The 12,372-nt window shown below is 50.5% G+C and overlaps 2 protein-coding genes across 5 annotated transcripts in view; one reads left to right on the plus strand and one right to left on the minus strand.

Annotated features, from left to right (window-relative positions):
- The window catches only part of CMTR2 (cap methyltransferase 2), a 194,303-nt gene that overhangs the window by 110,142 nt on the left and 71,789 nt on the right, over positions 1-12,372 (plus strand). The gene's annotated exons all lie outside the window — the stretch shown is intronic.
- LIMK1 (LIM domain kinase 1) overlaps positions 1-12,372 on the minus strand; it is a 252,371-nt gene that overhangs the window by 76,329 nt on the left and 163,670 nt on the right. For 2 of the 3 annotated variants that reach the window (XM_030186152.1, XM_030186153.1), the window contains 4 exons: positions 3,637-3,742; positions 2,887-3,074; positions 2,218-2,401; positions 307-393 (listed from right to left, as the gene is read on the minus strand). In XM_030186152.1, coding sequence (XP_030042012.1) covers positions 307-393; positions 2,218-2,401; positions 2,887-3,074; positions 3,637-3,742 — 565 coding nt within the window. The remainder of the gene's footprint in view (positions 1-306; positions 394-2,217; positions 2,402-2,886; positions 3,075-3,636; positions 3,743-12,372) is intronic. The other variant, XM_030186154.1, reaches the window with a different exon arrangement.

A 12,372-nucleotide genomic window follows, 5' to 3' on the forward strand; every position in this document is an offset into this window, starting at 1 on the left:
TTTTGCCTTCCTCCTCCCCATCTGATCTCTCCTAGAACTACTGTGTAGGTCTCTCTGATCTCATCGGGAAGCTACAATACAGGTTCTTCTGCTTCCCCTTAGAGAACCCTCAGTCATGGTGTATCTCCTTCATTGATCCTATTCAGCTCTAATCAAGGTGTTCTTGTACACAAGCTCACTTCCTGTTTCTTCCCATTTAGCTCCTCTCAGTGAACCATAACACAAGGTTCTATTTCTCCTATTATCTAGTTCTCATCAGGGACTCAGAATGCACTGTGCAGGAAGTCACATAGTGCCAAGACTCACCTCCTTGAGGAATGTCCTTTGAGTTTCCTCATCAAACCTTATCAGTTCTTTCATCACCATCACTTCCCCTGTCTCCCGATGTGTCACCTGGCAAAAGACAGGAAGTGATATCAGTGCTACCTTGGGTATGAGGTAGGTCTTCCTGCATTGTCTCTTCACAGGGTGACAATATTCAACCAAGACCTAAGGAAAGGACCTTGGTGTGGTGAACTGCTGCACCCACATGCACTGTATAGTCTTAGCAAAGCAGCTCCTCTGCTCAATGACTTTTTTGGCCTGCTGCAACGGTATTGTCTTTCTCCATTCAAAAACAGAAATGCAGATGAGGTCCCAAGGAATGTGTTTAGTTCTACCGACCTTAGCATGAGGTGAGTGATCTTAAAGGTGAGGCACAACGTGCACTGGCTACTCAGAAAAGTAGAGTGGGCTCGGAAGGTAAGGAGTGGGGACAAGGGGGAAGGGCTTGGAGAGGTAGGGTACAATAGGTAGTGGGAGCTTGGAGAGAGGGATAAGTGATATGCCAGCAACGTCACATGCCTTGGGTTTTTTAGGTGATGGGGTGCTCAGGGGTTTTGGCACACAAGGGGGCTTGGGGTTGGGAAGGGGTTAGGGTGAGTAGAATACAGTAGATGCTTTAGACATTGGGAGCTTGAGGCAGGTGTGCATTTGGGGTCTTTTGGAGCCTAGTAGATGCCTGGATCAGGCATTTGTCTTTGGGGTGTTTTGGAGTGTGTTGGGGAATCAGAGTGGGCATGTTTGGTGTGTGTTAGCCCCTTGTATTTTTCATAACTGAAAAAAAAAAAAAACAACAACCTCCTTCTGCCTTCTGAGAGTGAGGAATGGGAGAGTGAAACGAGGAATTAGGGCTCACTTATTGATTTTCTTTCCTTTAGTCCTACCAGACCAGTCCAGAACCTGTGGGTTTGTGCCTGTCAACCAGTAGAACGAGACAGATACCTGATAAAATCTTTTAGACCACTGCAGCATTCCCACCAGTGACCAGTATTTGTTGAGGGACCACTGAGGTAGGAGACGCACTCTCCAGCTGGCTCCTGCAACTATGGCCAAATGTTATCCTGGGTGCACAGGCTGTAAAGCAAGCCCAGTGCTGTGGCCCAATTGGATCCCGCTCTAAGAGCTAAATGCGGCTGTCTGCCCAAGCTCCCCCAGGCTGGCTGGCTAAGAAGAACCTCCTCCCCTCCCACCCAGCCTTGCAGCTTGAACTCAGAAACTCATCTACTGACACATTGGTATCGTGGTCCAGTTGAAAGGAGAACAAAACAAAAAGGTTATCCTGTTTTTAAACTTATTTCCTTTTTTTTGTGTACTCCAAGGAGAGGGGGATGGGACCTCAAAGTCCTCTGAAATATCCCCTCTGCTCCAACTAAAAATGAATTCCTTTTTTCCCCTGGAGCTGATGCCCATCAGCAAGGCACCCCCAGCTCATTGAGTTGTCTTTCACAACCAGTATAGAATTTGCACAATCCACCCGTCACTATTTGCTGCAGACAGAAAAATACCGACAATCTAAAGCTGCATGGTGTCCTCTGATCGCCATCTTCTGGTTGACAGACACAGACCTACAGGTTCTGGATTGGTTCAGTAAGGAGGATAAGGAAAAAGACAAGTAAGAGGACAAGAAAAGCAGAGAGAAGTGAATAAAGGAAAAGAAAAAAAGGTCACAGAGGAAGAAGGGGATGAGGTGAATGGCCCATTACAGGTAAAATAATCAGTATGAACACAATATATCAGAGGGATGGAGTTGGGACAGAGCTGAAGCCATTCTAAGGGGGCCCAGACATGCTAGCACAAACCTCCTTCCCCTGCATTCACACTGCACTCTGGGACTCATTAGGAGCCCTACCATGTTAACACCCTCCCCCCCACCCCACCCCCAGTACACCAGCATACCTTTATAGCTTGCCCGAAGCAGCCCTTTCCCAGCACCTCGCCATGGATGAGGTCCGAAGGGCGAAAGATGCGATGTGTGCGTGACACGACCCGCAGGGACTCCGAGCGAGTGATGTCCTTGCGCTGCGAGAGGGGGGAGCACGTGGAGCTGGAACACGGAGACTTATCTATGCTGCAGCTTCTCCTGAGGGGTGGCAGACAGATGACGCTAAGAACGGTCCCCTGTACACATATATCATTCCCAGCACTGCTTCTGGAGGTACACCACAGCAGGAGCTGAGCCAGGGTGCAAAACGCTTGGTGACAGGCATGGCAAAAGAATCACACCAGCAATAGGGGCATGACCTCTGTGTGTCCACCTCTCTCCCCTGCAACGGGAGTATCTCTGAATTCTACCCAGCACTTATACTCCCTGTCCTGAGCTATCGCTTTCTCTATAACTTCTTTCTTTCCCCCTCCCTTGGTTGTACAGTTTACCAGGATTCTCTCTCATTTACCCCCTTCCTGCTTCTCTCTCCTTCTCACCCCCTGGAGGTGTAAGAGAATGGTTATTCTAGTATCCTCCAACCCCGATGCTGCCCTCTAAATGCTGTATCACTGTAATGCCGTATCACTTTAATTGAAGAAAATCAGAAAATCTGATGCCACATTAAGTAAAGTATCCCCTACATGACTGTCCTCTGGCGCACGGCTCCTGCCTCCCCACAGGGAGTCCTTGATGGCGACCTCAGGGGGCTGTGCAGATCCGCTAAGGTGCTGGTGTCCATCATGGCATTCTCTCTCAGCACAGCCTCATGGGGGTCGTGCTCGATGGTCAGCTGCAAGAGGCGGCTTGTTTCCTGGAGAAGCAGGTCAATCTGAACAGGACAGCAGACAGACAGGACATAAAAAGCCACCAAGTGAGAATGTCAGAGACAGGCAGAAAACGAGCATGCATGAGAGAAGAAAGAGTGTGAGCCAGTGTCCATGAGAGAGATGGAGCATGATGGAAGGACAGAAACAGACAAAGCATTATCAGAGGGGAAGAAGAGAGGAAGAGGAAAGGATGGAGGATTAATAATTATGAACAGCACATAAAAGTTATTAGTTTTCCTCCCTTTCAAGGATTCCTTATTCTCTCTCAGCAGTAATCCATTAAGCATAGCTCCTGAAATAAGCAGCGCATGACTGCACAATAATTTAAATGCCATTAGCTTATTTCTCCAAGCTGTCTCGTCTCACTGTATCTCATTGCTTCTTTCCTTTTCCTTCTTACTGGTCACATAAGCTCAGGGGCAGTGATATGTCCAGCCCCCTCCCAAATTTCTGCCTGGGGTGCCAGCATCTTAACAATGGCCCTGGGTCCGGCGACAAAGTTTTCCACAAAGAGAGACAGCTAAGCCCACTGAGATGGAAGAGGGTCAGGGCACATCTCCATACCTCATCCAGTGGAACGTTCTTGACTGGGGTACCATTGATCTCCAGGATTCGGTCTCCCACATGGATAGAATTCTTCATATCAGGGCTGATACAGTCGTGATCTACTCTGAAGGGAAACATGGAAGTGAGGACAAAGGAGATCAGTATGATTCAATCAGACACCGGCTGGGAGACCCTAGCTACTCGCTGGATAACGACCAGCTGATGGGAACCTGATGAGAACAGATGAGGGCCTCAGACAAACCATGGCAATTTCTTCTCCAGTCTTCCAGGGAAAGGCTACAACCCTAGGTATCAATGTTATTGCTGGAATAAATAAAGGGCTTCATTTGCTCACTGCACGCACTACTACAAGGTCTACAGGTACTTTTCACTTGTGACTTCTGCATCATTTGAAAGTGAAAGTGTGTGTGTATTGCACTCAGCATTGCCACTCTGACACCAGGAACAGCTACAGTACACACGATGCAGGTACATGTATCTTTCTTACAGTACATGCATAGTTATACACATCCTAGTAAAAAAGGCCTGTTTCTGAAACCAATGAAACGGGCGCTAGCTAGGTATTGGCTTCCTGCAATTAATGTTTTGGGAGTCAGTCTTCCACAGGTGTCCCCCTCCCCTATGGATTTCAGCACTAAATTGGATCCCTAGGCAGGGGGAGGAGTAGTACTCCTCCCCCTCCACATTGGACACTCGCTGCTCCCTGCATCACGGCTCCTCCCCTCTCCCTGACATCACTATTATGATGCGCGAGGGGGCGGGGCTTCTGTTCCTGCTGCTGTGCATTCCCCGTGTTGTGCTGATTCGCTGCTCCCTGCATCGTGGCTCCGCCCCTCTCCCTTCTACTGGCCAATCTGGTGTGACGTCACTTTTATCTACTCCACTTTCCTTAGCAGCTGTGGCCGGAAACCACGGTTCCAGGCAGCCTCAGAACGTTGGAGGTGAGAATTATTATATAGGATATGTCGCTACACAATCATATACAGCCCTTTGCATCACATAAAACTGCTCTCCACATAGTACATTTACCCACAAAGGTGAGCAATTTTCAAATAGCCACTTCTGTGGGTAAAACAGGGGTTTTATTTTGGATTCTGAGCTATGGAAAATCAGGTTACTAATCTGAGCAGGAAGGTTTTTCTTTTTTTAATAAATTACGTTAATTAAGAACAGTGAGGTCATTATTTTTTCAGGAGGTTTTTCGGATCCTGGTGCAGGCATTGATTTTGATCCAACTTGATTATGGTAAAATTATGTATCATACCTGATAATTTTCTTTCCATTAATCATAGCTGAGCAATCCATAGACTGGTGGGTTGTGTCCATCTACCAGCAGGTGGAGATAGAGAGCAAACTTTTGCCTCCCTATATGTGGTCATGTGCTGCCGGAAACTCCTCAGTATGTCGATATCAAAGCTCCATCCGCAGGACTCAGCACTTAGAGAATTACACCCACAAAGGGACACTCTGCCCAGCTCACCACCGCCGAAACGGGGGAGGGGAATTAACCCAGCTCATCCCACACAAGTGGGGGAGGGGAATCCGTCCAGCTCATCCCCGCGGAGCGGGGGAGGGACACCACCCCGCCGATGCGGGGGGATCTGGCTTATCCTGCAACCGCAACCGCGGGAGGAGCTGACTGACCCTAACACCGCCGAAGCGGGAGGGGTACAAAGCTGCCCTACAGTCGCACGAAGCGGGAGGGAGTGCCGGCAGAATTTAAGTCTCAATCCAGCCCCGTAAAACGGAGGGGAGAGGAATGCAGCAGCTCACTGTAACACAAACTCGTCTCAACTCTTGAAGAATCCAAGTGAAAAAACTTGAACACGAAGTCCTCCTGAAGTAACTGAAGACTAAACTTGAACCTAAAATTCAACCAGAATATAAACAGTACAGATATCTGGGAGGGGCTATGGATTGCTCAGCTATGATTAATGGAAAGAAAATTATCAGGTATGATACATAATTTTACCTTCCATATCATCAAGCTGATCAATCCATAGACTGGTGGGATGTACCGAAGCAGTACTCACCCAGGGCGGGACATTGAAATCCCTGACCTCAACACTGAAGCTCCAAACCGGGCCTCCGCCTGTGCCGCCACAGTCAAGCGGTAATGCTTGGAGAATGTATGGGCCGACGCCCAAGTTGCCGCCTTGCATATCTCTTCCAAGGAGACGGACCCGGCCTCTGCCATCGAGGCCGCCTGAGCTCTAGTGGAGTGAGCCTTCAGCTGGATAGGCGGCACCTTCCCTGCGGCCACATAAGCCGCTGCAATGGCTTCCTTGACCCATCTTGCCACTGTAGGCTTAGCAGCCTGCAGACCCTTACGAGGACCTGCAAACAGGACAAACAGATGATCCGATTTCCGGAAATCATTGGTCACTTCCAAGTATCTGATGATGACTCGTCTCACATCCAGATATTTAAGAGCAGAGTATTCCTGTGGGTAGTCCTCCCTACGAAAGGAAGGGAGACAGAGCTGCTGATTCACATGGAAGCGAGAAACAATCTTGGGCAGGAAGGAAGGCACTGTGCGAATAGTCACTCCTGCCTCAGTGAACTGCAGAAAAGGCTCTCGACATGAGAGCGCCTGGAGCTCGGAAACTCTTCTGGCTGAAGTGATAGCCACCAAAAAGACTGCTTTCAACGTCAGGTCTTTCAGAGATGCCCTCGACAAGGGTTCAAAAGGCGGCTTCTGTAATGCTCTTAGCACCAGATTGAGATTCCACGCAGGCACCACCGAGTGCAGAGGAGGGCGCAGGTGATTAACTCCCTTGAGAAAACGCACCACATCTGGCTGCGAAGCCAGGGTAGCACCTTTCAGGCGGCCCCTGAAGCAAGCCAGGGCCGCTACCTGGACTTTAAGGGAACTGAGCGACAGGCCTTTCTCCAGACCTTCTTGCAGGAATGCCAACACTGAAGAAATTGGAGCAGTGAATGGGGAAAATGAGCCTGCTTCACACCACGCTGCAAAGGTACGCCAAACCCTGGCGTAAGCAGTAGAAGTAGAGCGCTTCCTCGCTCTCAGCATAGTGGCGATGACCTTGTCTGAGAAGCCCTTCTTCCTCAGACGCTGCCGCTCAATAGCCAGGCCGTAAGACCAAAGGGGGAGGGATCCTCCATCACCACGGGACCCTGATGCAACAGGCCCTGCTCCACTGGCAGCCGCAGAGGATCGTCGACTGAGAGCCTGATCAAGTCCGCATACCAGGGACGTCTGGGCCAATCCGGACCCACCAGGATTATCCGGCCTGGATGCTTTGCCACCCGGTCTAGCACCCTGCCCAGCATGGGCCAGGGCGGGAACACATAGAGAAGCTCTTGTGTCGGCCACTGTTGGAGAAGAGCATCTACTCCCAGGGATCGAGGGTCCCGTCCTCTGCTGAAAAAGCGCGGCACTTGGCAATTGGCCGATGACGCCATCAGATCTAGGCTCGGCTGGCCCCAGCGCTTCTTGATGTCCAAGAACGCCTGAGCAGATAGCTGCCACTCTCCGGGCTCCAAGGTATGGCGACTGAGAAAGTCCGCCTTGACATTCATGACTCCGGCAATGTGGGCCGCTGACAGCTGTTCCAGGTTCGCTTCCGCCCACTGGCATAGACTCATAGCCTCCTTGGCTAGAGGGGCGCTCTTGGTACCTCCCTGGCGGTTGACATAGGCCACAGCCGTGGCATTGTCCGACAGGACCCGTACTGGCTTCAACGCCAGTACCGGGATGAACTCCAAAAGCGCCAACCGAATGGCTCTGAGTTCCAGGAGGTTGATAGACCACTTTGCCTCTGCAGGAGACCAGAGCCCCTGCGCTGTCCTTCCCAAGCAGTGGGCTCCCCAGCCCGACAAAGAGGCGTCCGTCGTGACAACAATCCATTCCGGGGTCACCAGAGGCATTTCCGTAGACAACTTGTCTGTCTGCATCCACCAGCTCAGCGCCTTGCGCACTGCTGGGTCCAAGGGAAGGCGCACAGCATAATCCTCCGACATCGGAGTCCAGCGCTGCAGCAGAGAGTGTTGTAGTGGTCTCATATGAGCCCTGGCCCAGGGCACTACTTCCATCGTGGCCGTCATAGAGCCCAACAGCTGCACATAGTCCCAAGCCCGAAGAGGAGAGGCTACTAGGAACTGGTCCACCTGAGCCTGAAGTTTGACAATCCGATTGTCTGGCAGGAACACTCTGCCCACTTGGGTGTCGAATCGAACTCCCAGATACTCCAGGGACTGAGTCGGGTGCAGCTGGCTTTTCTCCCAGTTGATGATCCACCCCAGGGAGCTCAAAAGAGCAACCACCCGGTTCACAGCTTTGCCGCACTCTGCATAAGAGGGGGCTCGGATCAACCAGTCGTCCAGATAAGGATGGACTTGTACTCCTTCCTTCCTCAGGAAGGCCGCGATGACCACCATTACTTTGGAGAAGGTCCGCGGAGCAGTAGCCAACCCGAACGGGAGGGCTCTGAACTGGAAGTGTTGGCCCAGGACTGCAAAACGCAGAAAGCGTTGATGAGGAGGCCAGATGGGAATATGCAAGTACGCTTCCTTGATGTCCAAGGATGCCAGGTACTCCCCTGCCTTCACTGCCGCTATAACAGAGCGGAGAGTCTCCATGCGAAAGTGCCGAACTTTCAAGGCCCGATTGACCCCTTTGAGGTCGAGGATAGGCCGTACAGAACCTCCTTTCTTTGGTACCACAAAGTAAATGGAGTAACGTCCCTTGCCAAGCTGATTTTCTGGCACCGGAACGACCGCACCCAGGCGGATCAGATTGTCCAAGGTCTGCTGCACTGCCACAGCTTTGACCGGAGACTTGCAGGGAGAGAGTACAAACCCGTCTCTTAAGGGTCGGCAGAACTCTAGCTTGTAGCCGTCTTTGATGACTTCCAGCACCCAAGCGTCTGAAGTTATTGTGGTCCACTCGCCCAGAAATGAGGACAGCCGTCCTCCAATCTGCACTGGGGTGTGGACCAAGGCCCCGTCATTGGGTACGAGACCCTGGGGGAGGACCGGAGGGAGCACCTCCGGGACGGCGGTCTCTGCGAAAGGAATGCTGCTTGGGGGAGAAGTTCCTCTTGAAGGAAGAGGAGGCAGAAGAGCCCGACCTGCCCGGGCGGTACCGACGGGCTTCCTGAAACAGTCCTCTGGAGGTACCGGGATGAGTACTAGCCCGAGCCCTGACCTCTGGTAACTTCTTGCCCTTAGACGTGCCGAGATCGGTCACGATTTTGTCCAGCTCGACCCCAAAGAGCAGCTTGCCTTTAAAAGGCAATTTCGCTAGGCGGGATTTAGAGGCGTGGTCAGCAGACCAATGCTTCAGCCAAAGCCACCGCCGCGCAGAGATTGTCTGAGCCATGCCTTTAGCTGAGGCCCTCAAGACATCATACAGCAAGTCTGCCAAATAGGCCAAGCCCGATTCCAGGGCCGGCCAATCAGCCGTCAAGGAATGATCCGAGGGGGAAGCCCGCTGCACCAAAGTCAGGCACGCCCTGGCCACATAGGAGCCGCAAACTGAGGCCTGCAAACTTAAAGCAGCCGCCTCAAAGGACGACCTTAAGGCCGCCTCCAATCTTCTGTCTTGGGCGTCCTTTAGGGCCGTGCCACCTTCCACCGGCAACGCCGTTTTCTTAGTCACCGCAGTGATTAAAGAATCCACGGTAGGCCACAGATAGGCCTCACGTTCACTTTCAGGCAAAGGATAGAGGCGGGACATAGCCCTAGCCACTTTAAGGCTCGCTTCCGGGACATCCCATTGAGCCGAAATTAAGGTGTGCATGGCATCATGCACGTGGAAGGTTCTAGGCGGGCGCTTCGTCCCCCGCATAATGGCAGAGCCAACAGGGGCTGAGGGAGAGACGTCCTCCGGAGAGGAAATCTTCAAAATGCCCATGGCCTGCACTAACAGGTTGGGCAAATCCTCTGAGCTAAAGAGCCGCGCTGCAGAGGGGTCATCCGCTCCATCCGAGCGGGGATCCGTCTCCTCCAAGGAATCCGCAAAGGACCGTTGGGAGAACTCAGATACGCTGCCCTCATCTACATCGGAGGAGACAAAGTCCTCCAAGGCCTGGGAATCAACCCGAGGGCGTTTACCTCCGGGGGCCTCAACCTCTTTACCAGACGAGGGAGCAGGGGCAGCGTTTTGCATAAGGAAGGCCTGATGCAGCAGCAAAACAAACTCGGGGGAGAAACCCCCCAGACTGTGCACTTCCGCAGCCTGGGCTACAGCCCTAGACGCACCCTCAACCGGCGCTCGCAAGAGCGGGGGAGAGACATGCTGCGCATCCAAGATGGCGTCCAGCGCGACACTCCGCGAAGGAGCTGCGCGGGAAGAACGGCGCTTAACTTTAGCCGCTTCTGTGCCGTCGCCCAAATTAAGGGCGTTCATGGCATCAATGTCTCCCACCTCAAGGGCGGCCCAAGAAGAAGCCGTCCGAGCCGCGTGGCCGACCAATATGGCGGAGGCGAGCCGCGGGGGATGGGCGTTTATGGCGGGAAAAACCGCCACACCGGAGGAAGGACCGGGACACTCATCGGGCACGAAACTGTCACCCAACAAGGGCGAATCAGACTTTAAGACCCCCGCATCCCCTCTGGAAGCGCACACGCGATCCGGGGAGCGACTCTTTGCGCCCTCGCCCTCCGACGCCATGGGCCACGTGGAGACCAATCGGGGAACCCCCTGCCCGCTATAAAAGGTAAAAATTACCTGCTGTCCGCTCCGAGCTGTAACGACCTGGTGTCCCAGTGAGTAGCTGCAATAAACGTTTAAATAAACGTCGAAATAAACGCCTTTAAGGACGTTCAAATTTTTTTTTTTTTTTTTTTAAACGGAGCCAGCTGGAGGGGGGAGAAAAGGAGGGACCTGGCACCACCAGGTTTGCACTTGCTCAAGAAGAGCCCTCAACCCCAGGCACTCAACAAAACCTAAAAATTAGGCTTGGAGGCCTAGCCAGAGCTGCTGCTGTGTGTGACCACCACCTGCTGAGATAGAGAACATACTGAGGAGTTTCCGGCAGCACATGACCACATATAGGGAGGCAAAAGTTTGCTCTCTATCTCCACCTGCTGGTAGATGGACACAACCCACCAGTCTATGGATTGATCAGCTTGATGATATGGAATGTAGTGTTCTATATGCTGGTTTACAGTGAAAATTCCCATATAAATTTCAACTTCTTCAGAACACAGCAGCTGTAAAAGGTTTGACTGGGGAATCCCCTTTGCTGTGTAAATTACATTGGCTGCCCGTTGAAGCTTGGGTGGAATTTAAGGTAGCATGTTGGGTATATAAAATTGTTTCGGGAAACTGTCCGTTATCTCTTATTCCTTGAAAACGAGCTCTCGTTTTAGTTCTATAAAATCAGGGTTTTCCATTGGTTAACAATATTAAACTAAAATGATTTCATGAAAGCTCTTTTTGCTATCTGTCCAGTAAGATTTGGAATATGATACCTTTGCAGATTAGGTCCTTATTTAATTATTTTCAATTTTGTAAAGTTTTAAAGACTTTTCTTTTTGGTAAATTTTACGATCTTAGCAAATTTTAATTTCTCTCCTAAGAGCAAGTTAGTTGTCCTTAAGGATTTGCTTTGTGTTACCCGCTTTGATTCCTGATATAAGTACCAGAATAGTATAGTATAGTTTTATGGACAGAAATAGTTTTGAAAATAACAGCTACAACTAAAAAACAAGGCATAAGGTAAACCCCAAATCCCTTCCCTTCTCTCTAAAATCAGAGCATTCCTATCCTCCCTTGACCAAAATTCTTCATTTCTGAGACCCTGAGAAAAAACGTGGGTCCCCCCCCCCCCCAAAAAAAAAATCCAAATTAAAACAATACTTTAAAACAAGTGGTAAATAACCCGTCTTAACAGTATCTGGATAGAGCTAGCAGCACCACCGTTATTCAGAGAGTAGCAATATTCTCTGAATAACGGTGGTGCTGCTCGCTCTATCCAGATACTCGCTACATTAATAGCATCACTAGGAGGGGAAGTTATCAACGTGGCTTACTGTAAAGACGAGTTATTTACCACTTGTTTTAAAGTATTGTTTTAATTTTTTTTTTTTTGGGGGGGGGGGTTGGGGGGGACCCAAGTTTGTTTATATTACAACACAACCAAGTTTCATTATAAGACATGGAAAGTGCATTAGATAACAAAATTACACCTGGTGAAAAACCAGAAATTCCCTCCCTCTCCCCCCAATTTGTGTAATCCACAGATGTCCAGGTGGTTGTCAGATTTCCCAACTCCAGCTTTAGACCATCCAAAGCTGGAAGTTGCTTAGGAATCTGTCTACTGTGGCCTTTGGTCCTTCCAGATCCCACATTTTGTGAACGCTGGTAACATTTCCTCATTTCATGGCTGTTAACTTGGACATCAGATAAATGCAATCCACCTTTGCACTGACCTGCCTCAAAGATGCTGTGGCCAAGGTTAGCTTACTAGCTAGCTATCGGTTTCTGAGTATCAGGTCATAGTCCTGTTTTTTAGACCACTATCTGAAGGAAGTTAGGACCACAATTTTTCTCTCCTGACTTTATGTGGATAGTAGTTTGAATATCATCGCAAACCAGATCACTTTTTGCCTCCCGCCTCACTTTATTTCAGTGCTATCTAGTGCAGTCTGTAATGGTTCTCAGTGACACTAGCTGGGTGGCCTCAGTTACTGCTCCATGGGTAAGTGCATACTAGGCCCCGTTTCTGATCCACGGGAATATTCGCTAAAGGCTTTGCCACCTCA

This window comes from Microcaecilia unicolor, chromosome 13 (assembly GCF_901765095.1).
Source record: "Microcaecilia unicolor chromosome 13, aMicUni1.1, whole genome shotgun sequence".
NCBI lineage: Eukaryota > Metazoa > Chordata > Amphibia > Gymnophiona > Siphonopidae > Microcaecilia > Microcaecilia unicolor.